The 16,578-nt window shown below is 35.6% G+C and overlaps 2 protein-coding genes across 2 annotated transcripts in view; both read right to left on the bottom strand.

Moving 5' to 3' along the window:
* LOC127975887 (UDP-glucose 4-epimerase) overlaps positions 1 to 1,744 on the bottom strand; it is a 4,360-nt gene extending 2,616 nt beyond the window's left edge. The window contains exons 1-4 of the mRNA XM_052579918.1: positions 1,590 to 1,744; positions 1,064 to 1,193; positions 546 to 658; positions 1 to 86 (exon numbers count right to left, since the gene is read on the bottom strand). The exon at positions 1 to 86 is cut by the window's left edge and continues 28 nt beyond it. Of these exons, the coding sequence (XP_052435878.1) occupies positions 1 to 86; positions 546 to 658; positions 1,064 to 1,184 (320 nt within the window). The 5' untranslated portion in view covers positions 1,185 to 1,193; positions 1,590 to 1,744. The remainder of the gene's footprint in view (positions 87 to 545; positions 659 to 1,063; positions 1,194 to 1,589) is intronic.
* An 807-nt stretch (positions 1,745 to 2,551) lies between these two features.
* On the bottom strand, positions 2,552 to 16,550 carry si:ch211-195o20.7 (cytospin-A). The gene is made up of 12 exons (XM_052581209.1): positions 15,941 to 16,550; positions 14,761 to 14,822; positions 13,026 to 13,382; positions 12,251 to 12,324; positions 7,233 to 7,612; positions 5,732 to 5,816; positions 5,573 to 5,639; positions 5,361 to 5,439; positions 5,154 to 5,259; positions 4,196 to 4,312; positions 4,054 to 4,113; positions 2,552 to 3,566 (listed from the first exon to the last, which is right to left on the bottom strand). Exons 2-12 carry the CDS (start codon positions 14,798 to 14,800, stop codon positions 3,477 to 3,479), a joined length of 1,455 nt encoding a protein of 484 aa, XP_052437169.1. The 5' UTR covers positions 14,801 to 14,822; positions 15,941 to 16,550; the 3' UTR covers positions 2,552 to 3,476.
* Between the last annotated feature and the right edge of the window lie 28 nt (positions 16,551 to 16,578).

The following is a 16,578-nucleotide window of genomic DNA, read 5'->3' as shown; positions in this document are numbered from 1 at the left end:
TTGACTCTGTAGTATCGTAAAGGCTGTTCTACTGATTCACCCACAGCTTTCAGTCCTGCAAAGTGCATCACTGCATAGAAGGAGTGCTGGGAAACAGAGAGGGAACTCCATTAGCCACTAAGGGGCGCTGTTACAAATTATTTCACCAGGCAAGCGCTAAAAGCAGGTTTGCAGTCAGGTTTTGTCAGGAAAAAAAACTATCTATCTATCTATCTATCTATCTATCTATCTATCTATCTATCTATCTATCTATGTATCAAAAACTAACTAAAAGTATAACACTATAAGCATTAAAAAATAGCATACATGTTGTGGCTGAAAAAGAAAAAAATACATACAAAATAAAATATAAAAATGTAAAGATTTTATATTATATTAAAAATAGAACATAGACATGTTGTGGCTAAGTAACAATAAAAATAATAATAAAATAAACTTATAAATAATGAGCAGAAAACCGGAGACATGTTGTGGCTCAGTGTAGAACAGTAATTCGATTTCAATATACAACGCAAGTAATGGATATGAAAAAGGATTATCTTTACCTTTTTGAATAATTTCTCCAATCCAGGTTTATCCAGAAGGTCCAGCTCATGGAACTCAATCTGAGTGTTCAGAAACTTCTCTATTCTCCGTAAGCTCTCTGGACCATTTCCCTCTTCTCAACAAAACACACATCCACAAAGAATGACAGACATAAAAAGAAGCATTAAACATGAATTTAAATATAATAGTTTTGTTCTAAATTTTTAAGCAGAGTTAACAATATTACAATATATTTTAAGCAAAAAAGAAAATATAATAATGCATATTCATATTATAATATAAATACATGGTATTTATTAAATATTTAATTTCATATTTAAAAAAAAGTTTAGTTACTGAGACTATGGACTGCTCCACCCAGCAAATACTACGTATAGTCCACAAGGGCTCACTGTGTGTGCAGGATATTTCTGAGGCTCTTTGTAATGCAGCAAGATTTACTCAAAAGGATCCTGTGTGTTCAGAATACCACCAAAGCCCTTCTTCACTGTGTGTGATTTAACTGAAGTCTGTTTACCTCTGACAGCATTACTGAAGTTATCGATGACCACAGGGTGATAACCAGCCTCTATGAGCTCCACAACACAGTGGCTGCCAATGTATCCAGCTCCTCCTGTCACCAAGATCTTCTGACGCATGTTGAGAGCCTTCAGCACAGATTGAAAGATAAACACATGAATTAGGCTATTATAATTACTGGTTCTTTGTTAACAGGTATGTGGGTGTGTTCTATTCTTACTCAACCTGTACGTGAGCTACGTGGCTTAACCGTCACCTGCAGCATCCTGATTCACTTTATATGAAAGAAGCTCTTTCGTTGATGCTAATCGTAACATTTAAATTCACCAAGATCCTCAAACGTTCAAGAGCTAAGTTCAATTTGACTATACTGGTATACACGGACTACACTGATATAAAACACAGTAAGACTTTAAAAGTCACCTGACTGGAGGAATAAAGCAAACTCTCTTAGCTGTCAGAAGCAAACAAACAATGCAACAGAAGCATAACAACAGTTCACATTCAGATGCATTCACACTCACCGTGCTGATGAATGGGGATCAATGAGGGTTACTGGGGAAACCCGCGGGTGACAGCAGTCTATGAGTGACAGGCGAACTAACAGTTCACTGAGTCTGTTTGGTTTATTCATTCTTTCTTCCTGGTTTCAGGGACACGTGGACGTGTGTGAAGCCAATAGCGTATGTGCTGCGTAATTCACTTTTTAAAGAAAAAGTCCTTCATATTTTGGTAAAATATGGTTCAAGTATGAATGCATTTATTTATTGTTATTATTTATTTATTACAACAGTATTCATTCATGCAGATTCTTCTTCTTTTTTTTTTTTTAAATAGCGACTAGCAGGAGCTCAGTGTCTGGTATGAAGACAAATGCAAGCCAATATAAATAAGGAGGGGGAAAACCGGAATGCACTAGAAGACATTTAACTAAGTAATAGCCTATATTTATGTACAGTACCAACATTAAGGATTAATCCTAGATTAATCAAGATTAATCAAGGCTTCTCCAAGAAACTTTTATTGTGGAAAAGTTACATCTTCATAGGAGGAATATTTTCCCTTATGCATATAACTTTCATTATGACGTGTCCGTGGTCAAATCCAATAATCATATGCCAGTCAGCTGGTCTTTATTCGTTTTTTTTAAAAACAGGAACTTCCATATATCAAAGTCAACGTCTTAAGACTAAAACTGAAATTAGGAATATAAAAATAAATAGGAATACATTTCTAACATTGACAGAGAGAACGCAGAAACAATTTTGTGTGTACATTTTTGTGCCACAATAATTTTGCGCAACCAATGACATTCAAGGCTGTTGAATCTATGATGCCTAAATGTCCCTTTCAAATTCATGAATATTTTCCTTTAGTCCAACATTTTTCCTACACATTGTCACGTAAACAGTCTTGCCAAGCCTCACGAATTTGTCAGGGAAAACTACACTTCTGAATTCGCATTAAGAAAAACAGACCCAAACAGTAAAAACAAAACATTGATTTATTAATGCTTGTATTTGGAATCTTATTTTCCTTTAATATCTACATCACACTAATAGTTCTTTGGTGTCAGAGTATCAATGATGGTTTGGGGGCTCAAAGACAACAAAACAGGATGATATTACAGCTGCTGAATGAATCAGCTCGGTGCCTTAATCAGATCACAGCGAAAAAAACATGGCACACATACAAGAGCAATGCTTTCTGTGATTTGAGACTTATACTGTAGTCCAGGTCTATCTGTATAAGAATCTGAATGAAAAAAGAGCAAATGACAAACAAATTGAAACTGCAATACCAAATGAAAACCAACAGAGGGCAGAAAGCAGCAATAACAAACAAAGCAGTCTTTTTGATGGACACTCCTCATCCAACTCACTACTTTACACTGACACTTCAGCCTTTCTCAGGAGATCTATAATACTAGGAAAAGCCATTCAATAGCATTCCAGTTCATCTCAGTGGTGTGAATGCAAAATTGGTGCAGGTTCCTCAGAAGAAAGCAACGTGCTTGCTTCCTTTTCAGGCTCTCAGTTCTTGGGAAAATTTTTGAGCTAATCACCTCGGCTGTAAATGCTGTTTGGAAAAAACAAAAAGCCCTCAAGTCCATTTGACAGCTCTTCAATATAATATAATGAAACAAGCAATTGCAAGAAGTCAAACTATGTGGCAGTGTTAGCAGGCCATGCTAACCAGCAAAACCTTTCTTTAATACAAACCTCTTAGTAAAAAAAAAAAAAAAAAAAATCTGATCATAGACCAACAACTTAAGATGAACTTTCAGGTCCACTTTGAGGATGCTTGAAGTTGTGTGCTCCCCTCTGAGTATATACTGTTGCTGTGGTGGAATTTTGAAAGCATTCGTGATCATGGTATTAATGATCAGGACATGTATTTATTCACAGTCTTTACATCTCAAAGTGGCGGTAAATGCTCTCTACATATTCCAGAACTCTGTGCCAGTCTGGTGCTTCTTCTTTTAGCATCTCCTCCACCGTCTGAGGAACCACAATGAAAGATTATTAGTCAGAAATGAACAACTACACAAAATCATACTGATAGTCATATTTGCATAATTTCCAATGAACATGTTTGAGTAATTTTTTGAATCACGATTGTGTCATTATCATATCAGCCAATCATGTCTGAGGCATTAACATATCCAGTCAGTCATGTATGAGTAATTCTCATGTTTGGCCAATAATTTCTGAGCCAACTACATATCTAATCAATCATATCTAAGTTATTCACATGACTATTCAATCATGATTGAGTCATTTTCACATCTTGCCTGTCAAGTTTCCCATTCTCTTCTGAAGTCAGCACCAATATCTGACAGATTATTATTTTTTTATTCAAGCTGGAACTAATTAATAGTGCATTGCTTGATTTGTTTAGTGGCTGAATCGTGGTGTAGTTATTACATGATTGAGTTATGAAATTAAATACAACTGTTTAGAAAAAGAAAGAAGAAAGTTCACGCACCAGTGATGCAGAGATTCCAAAACCTTCTCCAGTCTGGAACGCAAGAGTGAGATTCTCTTTCTGTGGATAAAATCATCACCATTATCATAACCCCTATTTTAATATGTTTGCATGCAGACCATGTGTACAAAGTGTGTATTACCTTATTCTCTGGACTGAGTTTGTCATATGGTATGTGAGAGGGGAGGTAACTGTGGTAAATCGCACAAAAGGCCAAACCATCCACCCAGCAACTGCTGAAATTAGTGATCTCAATATTCTGAAAAAAAATAAAAACATTTATATATATATATATATATATATATATATATATATATATATATTCTACAGCGTATACAAAAAAAGTCCCTATTATTTCACAGATAAACAAAACAGTATATACATAACCAATACAGTTAAAAATGATGATTGAAAGAAGTCTTTTATGTCCAGGGCTGCATTTTGATCAAAATACAGTAAAAACAGTGATACATACTATATATATATATATATATATATATATATATATATGAATATGTATATATAAAATATATTTTTTTTTCTGGATTCTTTGATTGATAGAACAACTTTTTATGTGGAATAGATTTTTTTGTAACATTATAAGTGTCTTTACTGTCACTTTTCATTCAATGCATCTTTGCTGAATGCATACATTTAAAAAAAAAAAATACAAATTCTGCTAACTAAACAATAAATTACTTAAAAAAATTTTTTACTGACCCTAAAATTTTAAATTGCAGTGTAAATCTAGCTGAATTGCTATTACAGTATGTGTCTCAAAAAAACCTGACCTTTGGGAAATTCAGTGACTATTTCAATCTTTAAAAGTGTTTGTTGTTTCAACCCAGTAACTTATAAACACAACTTCCAGGCTTCCTCCTGCAGGCAGACTGTTAAAAAAAATAATAATACCCTATGTGTCAGACTATAGCTTTCCAGACTGAGAAAGTGCTTTTCAGTTGTGTGTACAATGTGCATCAGCCAGTCGGTGAAAGGATTGTGGGTGGTCTATACTGTCTGAGGCTGAGACTAGGGTGTGTGTGGCTGACTGCCAAGTTTGATCTGTCATCTATTTAGTTTAGTTTGGTTGAATTGAGTACCTTGTATCCCTGTGTTCTGCCTTGACACCAGCGAAGCAGGGAGTTCCGCCTGGAGCTGCCATGAAGCCTCAGCGACCTGAGACCTGATGGGAAATCTTCCTGTGTCCTGATGGGAAAGACGATTCATGTCAGTTTTCTATTATCTGACAAATTACTATAATGTTTCTCATGAACCAAGGGTGGAAAAACAAACAGTGTTAGATTCACCTTGTCCTGTTGATCTTATTTGTCACATCTAAACCCGAAGAGTTGCACGTCTTTAGGAGTGAGTGCTCCACTTTCATATCTGTTGGACATGCATAGACATGCACACAAATAAATCATTTGTGTCCGTATGAGCCTGGTATGCTAGCAAAGGAGTAAATATTCTGTGAAATCCAGTCAACTGGATAATGTGTACATGGAACCCGTTTACACACCTCTATTGGAGTTGGTCTTGTTGTTCTGCTGGTCTAAACTTACTGCTTGAGTCTTGATCTGAGAAGTCTGAAGTTATTAGACACTGTTTACTGATTTTAACTGTTAAATATTTTAGATACATAATCATAAATATCCACAAATGAAAGTTTTCTACTCACAGATACTGTTGTCATAGTAACAGAAGGTCGGGAAGTACCATTAACAACAACATCAGGGTAATCTGAGGGCATCCGGCACAGGCTCCTGCAAAATAATGGAATGAGTGACATGGGTCACACTGCCTCTTTGACAGACTGTGGACTGTCAACAATGACTCATTTAGAATCACTAAACAATGCTGTCTATCGGACAAATCGGATATGTCTAAGGCATGCATCAGCTGTGCTCTGATTCACAATGATTTCTTGAAGGAACCCACCGGATGAACAGACAAACATGAATCAGACTGAATCGGAATCCATTCTTTGATTCCGTTGGGAATCATGAGTACTTTAGATTCCAAAGGTGGAATTTGATTCCGTGCAGAGGAATTGACTTCACTCTAACATCTTCAGATGTGTCAGGTCCATTACTTTGATTTCCAAACTAGTACATGTCCCATGATCCATATAAAATACTTGAATCTTTTGATTCAGATCAATAGAAACTTGTTTATTCTGTAAATGTTTATAATTACATCAGTAGGTAGTGAGGAGTGAGCTTCTGTTAGAGTACTGAGTGATTCATTAAATTATTCAATCATTCACTCAACTGATTAATTCCAAAACAAAGCTGTTATTATTGGAAACACCATTCAAACACTAATTTAAAATACAAAGAAAAGGCAGATAAATAGACTATGTACTATAGTATCAATCGTAATATTGCAAAGTGTATAGTTAACGCTTTACAATAAGGTTACATTTGTTAACATTAGTTAACTACATTAGCAAACATGAATTAACAATGAAAAATATTTCTAACACATTGACCTTTATGTTCACAATAACATTATTTAATGGACCACAGCTGACATACAATGACAATGAAAAGTTGCATTAACTGTTGTTACAAAAGATCAGCAATATTGCGCATTGTTGTTAGTTAGTTGTATTATTGAATTACCAATATATTTTACATTAAATTTTTATTTTGTGCATTTATTAAATCTCCAAATTTGAGCTTGTGTACACTGGTGGCCAAAATGATTAGAACACTATTATTTTCACAAGAAAAATGGTTTTAAGTCAGTTATTTCTATCTTTTGCTATTGCGTGTCAGTAGGAAATATCAGTTAATATTTCCAAACATTCATTTTGCAATGAACTGTAATAATCCAGTGACATTTTTGTTTGCACAAGGAGTCTGACAACAGCCAGTGCTCCACACAGAGATCTGATCTCATCATCATCCAGTCTGTCTGGAATAACATGAAGAAACAGAACAAACTGAGACAGACTAAATTCAGAAGAACTGTGGCAACACCTCCAAGATGCTTCTAGAGACCTACCTACAAGGCTACAGTGTTAAACATTTTATGCTGATATTGCTCCACTATTTTTCACCGCAGCATTGGGGGAATTTTTAGCTGGTGAAATACTAGTGTTCTAATAATTTTGGCCACCACATAAATAGGATTCATTTTTTTGGCCATTTTTGACATAATTGGATAACACTCACCTTGACCTCTCTGAAGTACCAGAGATGCGCATTTCTCTTTTTCTCTTCATTTCATCTGTCCACAGTTGATCTTCGGGTCCGGTTCTCTTGCCATAACCCTCCACTTGTCTTTCTAGGCCCCTCACTGTCGGCGCCCCCTGGTGGCTGCCTGTGACCTGCTTCAGTTTCTGCTTGCTCTGCTCCAGCTCAGCTCTGAGGCTCTCCAATTGACTTTCGACCTCCCGGCGACCATGCAAGGCATTGGCTAGCTGTATGCCCAGGTCCTGCCTTGCTGCTCTTAAAGTACTTAGCTCTTCCTCAGCTTCTGCCCTCAGTCTGTCTGAAACCACCAGCGCCACCTTCAGGTCAGCCTGGAATTGCTGCCACTCCTCACGTTCAGTCTACAGAATGACATAACAATAGTCCTATTAATAAGTATGTTATCATTTAAAATATTATACGTATTTATAATTTAATAACTACAATATTAAATTAATCTAAATAAAACAATTAAATCTTTAAATTAAATGTTTAATATAAAATATATACAATATATTCAAATCTATATACCAATTTGATGGGAACATTGCTGTTCACACATGTCAAAAAAACTTGTTCCTCAAGGTGTCTTTACTCTATTCCAAAACAGACAGTATTATTAGGAGGAGTGGGTCTCTGGTTTTTGAGATCAGAGCAGTAGAGCAAAGATATGAATGTTTTCCTCTTGGATAGAGTTGTATCTCAGCTGTGATTCTACGAGGTCAAAAGGTTTGTTGTGAATCTCACTGCTATGGTGATAATACTGTGCTGCTGTCCACCACTTACTGTTTGATAAACACACACTTACACAAAATATGCTTACATTAAACTTCACTCTTAGAAATCTGAGCTTGTTCTGCACGTCTCAGCAAGATTAGTAATGAGTCCTCTTTCAGAGACATGAAACGTGTCCTGTACTATTTACATGCAGTGGTCCAGGGCCATTTCATATTCACAACACACACACACACACACACACACACACACACACACACACACACACTCAGGAATCCTTCTCCGCTTGCAGCCTTGAGCATGTCCTGACAATAAAGTGATTTCTCAATAGTTAGATATCAAGAAATACAAGAGCAATTCCCTAGAATTATAACACATGTAAACACATAATTACATTTTATTATCTCAATTTAAAAACATAATTGTTGATCATTTACTGATCATCTCTCTTTCATCATCTATTTAATTTCTTGTCTCTCTCTCTTATTAGAACTGACTGAAACGCTGTGTTGATTCAGCCAGAAAGAAACTAACTCATAAAGACAAATGACTGACTTCTAAAGTTATCGAAGTGAGTAACTCACTATTGTGCAAAATCAAATTAAAACAGAAAATAAAACAGAAAAAGGTGAGGACAATATGCAGGCAAAGTCATTTAGGACAAAAGATTCCGAAATTAGTGGGAAATTCATAAGAAAAAAAATTAAACATTTAATAAGAAGAAGGGGTGGAGAACAACTACTTTATGTAGAAACTTTGAGACATAAGATCAAGAAGACTGCTATGAGCCATATCATTATAAAATGATATGGTTCTTGACTTCTGTGATGATTATTTTAATGGCTTTACAGTGTAAACATCATAAAAGTGAAAAATCATAAGTATGTATATACATTGATACCCTATGGATGTTTTCATAGATTAGACGTTAGAACCTTAGCCTGAAAAAGGTTGAAGACCCCAGCTTTGTCTAAACAAATAACACTGAAGGAGGATGGAAATAGAGTAGGAGGAGAGAGAGTGAGCAGGGAAAGTCTCAGGACCCTCTTCATCACTCCGAGGCCTCCAGACCCCAGCTGGAGCTGATTAGAGCAAGAATACACAACATTACACTTTCTCTGACACACTCATAAGAGTCTATCTAATATAGGAACACAGGAATTGGGGGGTATTTAGGTATTTCTGCAATGTGTTTTATATTTTAAACCCTTTAAAATATTTGGCAAGCACAATGTAAAATTATTGACCGCACACTTTGTTTAGAAGTGTAGCTTTGTGTAATTGTGTAGTATTTTATGCATTACAATTATTCTTTTTTTAACTTATTGATGTTACAATTAACATTTCAAACCAGTATTAAATATCTTGCTTCTGAAATACACTAAAGCATGCACTACATGTCATATAATATCTGAACAGATTTTAAAACACTAGGCGTCATACATCTGCTGACTTTGTAAATGGCTACAGCAAGAAAAAAATTAACGGAATAACTGAAAATCAGACTTTCAAGTTATTCAGAGATCGGAACAACAAACTAAGGAACACACATGTGCCTCGTTGTGAGGGGATGCATAGCAAATGAAAACAACATTTTCTAAAATCAACTCAAAATATCAAACACATTTGATATCCTCCGACTGGAATCAGTGAAAAAATATCTGTCTGTGCCCATTTTACACTATGCCATTTTCTGTGAAATCTGTCAGCTCTGACTGACCAAAATCTGCAAGCTGTCTCTGATTCTCTGCAACTAGCTTCAGGGCAAAAGTTGTGTAGTGTATTCCAGCTTTTAAAGGAAATGAAAAGACCAGTGATTATTACTAGTGATTTAATGCATCCTCAATGACTTCATAATAAGAATGGTCTGTCAAAGGGGGGATTTTCAAGCATTTTACCTTATGATGCAATATAGAGCTTTTCCTATTAGCCGGTTTAATTCCTGAACCATTTGCTGTGAAAAGACACTTAGTTTTATTGATGAATAAGAACAGAGTGCAACAGCATTAACACATGTCGGCAATCATCCAACCTTGTTAAAGTCATTAAATTCTGTCTTTCTCTGCTCACACTCCTGACGCTTTCCAGTCATCCAGACAGGACAGAAAATGACCCCACCTCTCTCTCTTTCTCTGGACAGTGGTGATGTTTTAGACATCAGCTCATTGACTCAGTGGGATTTCTAAGGAAGTACCACACCCATGATGATAAGAAGTTGTTTCTCTTTTTTTAGGGCTTTCGTAAAGTGTGTGTGGGGGTGGATAGAGTGTGACTCTCTCACCCTACTTGACAACCCCTCACACACATACACACTACATAATCGCTACACTCGGCTACACACACAGAAAAGCACCCACAGACAAGTGCGTCTGACACAATGGTCTAATACACTTTGGAAAGCTTTTTCCAGCCAAACCCAAAGCCAGCGTGTGACTCCTGCATTCAGCGCAGTCCATCTGGAACTGATCCGTCAGCTTCTTACGTTCATAATGTGTGTGTGTGAGATTGAAACAAAAGCTGCAGATGAAGGAACCCACCACCACCCATCAAACACACACACACACACACACACACACACCTCTAACATATATTGTGCTTTGTGAATATAGTCATTGTTAGCGCATTTCGTTTAAGCATTTTAGCAATGTCCAGCAGAGCGAGAGAGAGATTGTTGACCTTGCGTGAGAGATTCAGGTCAAAATGAAACAGGGAATATTACACAGAGAATGACTCTAAATCTTACAAGTGAATATGAAAGTTCTCTGGTAGTGATTTAATACACAAAGAGAAAGCGCACAACAGCAAGGCCAATTGAAGTCTACTATTGCCCTTGCTGTTGTGTGCATGCTGGACACATGCTGGATGAAGTCAGTCTGAATAAATAAACAAACAAACAAACAAACATCGGAAAACTGTGATTTCAGACAGATTAAAGGGTGATTTTAATGGCATTTTAAAGTCAATATAAACCGGAAATAGTGACTGAATTTTCATTTGTATTCTGACATTTATCCAAGTTAAACGGGATCTCGAATGGTGTATGTACAGCAGGACTGTTTTGGGAATTTACTGGATTGTTTTTATTTGCTAATTATTGTCCCGCACTTGCACCAGTGCACATAACATTGTTTTTTCTGATTAAAGATTTTGAGGGCACATGCTTTTTTTTAATTATATGCACAGATAAGTCATTTATAATAAACACTGCAACATTTCATAAAAAAAATAAAATGACATTAAAAGGATCAATTGGCCAGAGGATGGTTTCTCCCAGTGTTTGGTGCAAAATAATTTAACTGCCCTGACACTATTGGATCAGAACAAAACTTGAACTGAATTGAGCTGAATAATGACACTATTGTCTGAACGTTACACAGTTATTGAACTGGACTGAACCAACACTGAACTGACTGGAGCTGAATAATAACACTTCTGTCTTGCCTCTGTCGCTTTACAACAGAATTTGGAATTGTCCAGTTTTTGAAGTTTGCATGATTGAGTCTATTAAGCTGCTTTGAAAAAATCTCTATTGTAAAAAACACTATAAAATAAAGGTGACTTGATTGTCCTATTATTCATTTGGTTGAACTATGTTCATGTAAGCGTGATTAGTGGTATTTTAGGTTGACTTGTAAAGATATGTCAGAAGGCTGGGCAGTAACACACATTCACTTGTTTGGTCAGTGAGTCGTTACTGTCTTCTGTTGTCGCAGTGGCCAAACAAAAAAGTTTTGTTCTTGCAAGAGCTGAACAGAGTTTCCCACATCCCCCTCAGTATCCGCCGTTCACTCCCTCTTTCCATCTGTGTCTCAATCACTTCTACTACTTCTGCAGTAAACTTGATCCGTTTTTCTCTTTTCTGCCTCTTCCCTATCTTCCTCATTCCTGTCAAAAATAGATTTTTTATTTCTTTATCTGATTCCTTGAGACTACCAGATTAGGCCCATGTTAGAGAACCATAACATAAACACAAACGCTCACAAAAACAATGTCCATTCCTCAGCTAAGACAGGAAAGGAGTAATTTGTAGGATTGCATGTCCCATAAGCCTTTGCTGAAACTGACAGACTGTTATTAGACAATCCTTGACCTGCACCTCTGGGAACAATGTGACTTCCTGTTGCATTTTCCTCTGTCTTCGAAAGAGGTAATTTTAGAAACCAAAGTGTCAAGCACAAACTGAATGCCAGGGTTTGGAACAGCTGAGACACAATGTGTCAGGTGAGAGTACACTGATGCTACAAAAAGAAGAAAATGTGATTCACCTGAATTTTCTCCTTACAACTTCTCAATTCCTCCTTCATCTTCTCCCTCTCCAGCAGAAAACATTTTAACAAATCTGAAAAACATACAAAAAACCAACTCACAATATAAATCACATTATAAATAATATTAGTAATTGCTAAGCACATAATAAAGCAATAAACCACAAAAGGAAGTGTGTTACTTTAAGTTTACAACAGTAGTAAAACCACTGCAATACATGACCTCAAACGGTTTATTGCCTTTATAAACAAACAGCAACTGGAATATGATAAAAGTGATACAAATGTTTAATAAAGACTATGTAAACAACAGCTGTGAATAAAATTCTATAAAGGTACTAGTGGTTTTCAAGAGGTTATTTGTCAGGACCCAGATTTAATATAGGCTATCAAGTGGTAACCCAACAATAAAATATAAAATAAAAAAGTAATATTTGATGTACTCAAATATTAGGGTAGTATTTCCTTTTTACGGTTATAAGGTTTCGAAAACGTCTAAATCTTCTGCAAAGTGATTTCAACAAGCCAAATATAAATATGCATTCTTATTTGGTTAACTGCATTTTATTATTTGCATATAGCATTTTTCCCTTCCTGCTGTCCATTACCAGAACAGACCAGCAACACTAGTTTAGACCCCCGAATGTATGTACAGTAATACATTGAGATTATTATTATGTGCAGAACACTTATTCAACATGTTTAAGAGTATATGCAGTTCATGTAAATATGTAAAGGCTTCATTTTAGGAATAAATGGACACAGCATGACTCACCATTTAATATGTGCGTGGATTCTTCAATGTTGTTAAGCTGCAGTGAGTTCAAACACTCCTGTAGAAGTTTTGCGTCCACTTCTGTGTCTCCATTCATACACACATCTGAGAGATAAGACACCTGTCCAGGTGATTCTGTCATCTTAAGTCCCTCCTCAGCCTCCTCTGCAGGCTCTGGACTGCAGTTCCGCAATGGCTCGTCATTCTGATTGGTGGAGCTCGGAGCATCTTGAGTTGATTCAGGGGTGGCTGTGCTTGTACAGTTGGAAATGGATACCAACTGAGTGTTTGGTGAGCAGGTATTAACAACACTATATGGCGAGGAAGGAGGTGTTTCAAACGTTTCTGCAGCAGTGCCTATAGAGACACAGGGGTTGAGCTCTCAGAACTGACTGATGTCTTTTAAAATAAAACATTTCCTGACATGATAACTTTGTGCTTAGATTAGTCTGTCATAGAAATGAAACTTCATTTTTATTCATGGGATGCTCAGAATGTGGTTAATATATTAATAGTTTCAGGGGACACTGTCTGAGCACAGAATTATGTGACTACCAAATGAAATCTAATACAGATTTGTTTTGTCTCTTTATCTGGATACATGACACTACTGTCAACACTACTTTCCTAATCACATTTTCTGTTTTCCAGTAAAATATCTAAACATCTTTTAAAATAATGATTTTAAGATTTTTTAAATGCATTTTAAAATGCATTTTTAAATAATAATAATAACAAATCAATAAAAATAAATTACACACACACACACACACACACACACTTTTTAAGTGTATCTTTCAAGAACAGTTATTTTCTTATATTTCCTTTTCAGATCAGTCAACTTAGTAAGAATTCTGTATGAAGGACATAATAACTAAATTTTAAGTAGAACTTTTCCATTATTTTGAGAGTCTATGGAAGCTCATTGCATTTTGCATTTTATTTATTTATTTATTTTTTGCTATTCCCTTAAGCTCTGTAAAATCCATCATCAAACAATGTTGTATATAATCTCCATTTTTATGTTGCAATAAAAAAAAAAATCTATTTATTTTTCATACTCCATTGGTAAATTTTGGCAAAAAAAACAACTTAAAATTCGTCTGTTATTTGCACAAAGCTATTTTATAGCTTCATAAAAACTAAATTTATGACACTTGCACCATGTAAAAAAGTAAATCATACCAGTCTGGAATGAGTAATGAATAATTTTGGTTGAACTAATCATTTAAGAAAAAAGTTTTCTAAAAAAAGGCAGGTTTCACTATTTGCTTTTTTTGAATAATGACCAACAAGAACAGCTTTGATTGAACGTGTGGGATCAAGTGTGTGTGTGTGGGTGTTCTTCATTAAGAAGTCTTTGTCTTCTCTCTTGGTGGGAAAGGTTTGCTGAGTCAGTGAGTCCGAGGGCTCTGGACACCACCAATAACAGGGAAGAATGTACAAAACAGTATTCCAACAATGACTCTCTCTCTCTCTCTCTCTCTCTCTTACATTTAATAACTCTCCTGCAGTTCTTTCTTTTTCAATATTCAACATTCAAGTACCTGCTTCACACAGCACTCTTTTCTTTCCTTATTTTTTAGTTTTATATATCTCTCTTTGTTGATATTTTTTTTCTATTTAGAAATATTATTTTGTATGTCCCTGCACCTTGGGGGTATCTCAGTAAAACACAGAATGTGTGTGTGTGTGTGTGTGTGTGTGTGTAGTTGTGTTGTCAAGAGCAAGTTACCTGAAGACCCATGTCGTTCTTTCCCAGAGTTATTCCCCATGTTACCAACAGCTTGTTTCACTCTAGAGGATGGGGGGAAAAAAAGTCATACACATAGTTTACTCACACACATGGTCTATGTCTAACTCTTGATCCAATATCCAATATATATATAAATATAACATAATATTTTGTATTTGTACCTCTGCTCATACTGAGTTCAGAGAAATTCAGAAAGCTCTACACCAATGGCAGGGAAATTTGAATGAGGTTTGTGGTAAACTTTGCATGAAAATGCAAAAGCCCATGGACAGTGCTAAACTTACACTGCTGTGAGAGACCAGGGAGTGTTGTAAAATTGTATTATATATGTCTAATAAAAAATCAATAACATATAGAATATAAAATCAGGTCTTGAATGGAAGAGACAGACTGATAATCCCTTTGACTAATCCCTTAATATTCACAGTTTTTGCTGGAAATCATAATATCAAGACAACTGATGGTACCATTTGATTGGTCTCTAAAGAACAACTCCCAACAATACAGACATTACATCACTGTGTGTTCAACAGGTAAAGTAAATTGTATTGTTTGCATAATAACTTTTAGAACCACTCAGTCTAAAGTGAACAATGTATAGGATTTTAAATTTAGAGAAACAAAACAAACATGGAATTAATCTTGCTGCCATTCTGATCCCAACAGAACTAGCATGAGGATTATAAGCATTATTAATATTGATAACACAGCTAAAAAGTTTTAATAACGAAATAGTTTTTATTCCTAATGGTAGAACACAACAGTAGCTAGTCTGTAAAAATATTTGTGTAGTCATATCGATTTAATGAATTCATAGGATACTGTTGTAATTTAATAACATAGATCAGGATTAAAACAATAATTAACCACTTTCGAATTGGTTAAAACGTACTTCCATCACAACACTTTGTAGCCTCTCCTACTTTATAGCTAATATCAATTACTATCACTTATAATATCACCAATGAACCAGCGACTTTTATGAAGTTAATGATAAAAACAACAACTTTAAAGCAAGATCATAAAAACAAGGAATTAACACGATTACACGAAAAGACAACATTAAAATATAGGAGAAAAATTACCGCATATAATTCTTATACAAGTGGCTAATATATATACCTATATGATAGCGACAGCAATAATAATGGATACAAACCTAATCGAAGGTCTTGTATTCACCGGGACCGACTTCCAAGTTTTACATGCTGTCGCTGGTGGAGTCGCACCGCTTTACGGGACGAGAGCAGAGCACGAGCAGACTGCAGGATGTGGGTATGACATGAACCCGGTTAAAAACCGTCCTGTTGCCCCCTCATGAGGACTGAGGAGTAGTCTACTACTGGAGACGGAGTGAACTAGATCTAAAGTTTAATTCAGATTATTTTATTGTCCCTCAGTTTTTGAAGGAGCGGCAAATCACTTTTAACAGCCTGTGTAAACACCCTTAAAATGATTTGAGTTTCTTTCCAGCAGGAGTCACGTGTGAGTACATTCTTCGCATAAACTTCATCATTATTAAGGGTTTATGCTAGTTCAGGTGTATAATTTATAAATCTTAATTAACTCTATAGGCAGCCCGCCAAATCACCTTAACCTTAATTTCTGACCTGATGCTGACCCTAATTTAATCCTAATCCGAATTAAAAGGTTTACCTTGAGGAGCAACAGACGTTCATGATAATGTTATTGAGCCTTTATCTTATTCTTATCTGACCTAAATGACTGCAGTTCAATAAACTTAAGTGATTTTACAGCAATAATAATAATAATAAAATACACAATGAAACTAAATTA

Source organism: Carassius gibelio, chromosome B17 (assembly GCF_023724105.1).
Source record: "Carassius gibelio isolate Cgi1373 ecotype wild population from Czech Republic chromosome B17, carGib1.2-hapl.c, whole genome shotgun sequence".
Lineage (NCBI taxonomy): Eukaryota > Metazoa > Chordata > Actinopteri > Cypriniformes > Cyprinidae > Carassius > Carassius gibelio.
Note: the sequence above shows the minus strand (reverse complement) of the source record. Positions and strands in the feature narration are given on the sequence as shown.

Coding starts and splice junctions, on each gene's coding strand:
- si:ch211-195o20.7 (XM_052581209.1), bottom strand. CDS start 14,800: ATGGGGAATAACTCTGGGAAAGAACGACATGGGTCTTCAG. Junction 13,383..14,760: donor AGAACGACATGGGTCTTCAG/GTAACTTGCTCT, acceptor GTGTCTCTATAG/GCACTGCTGCAGAAACGTTT. Junction 7,613..12,250: donor GTTGTAAGGAGAAAATTCAG/GTGAATCACATT, acceptor GTCATTCTGTAG/ACTGAACGTGAGGAGTGGCA.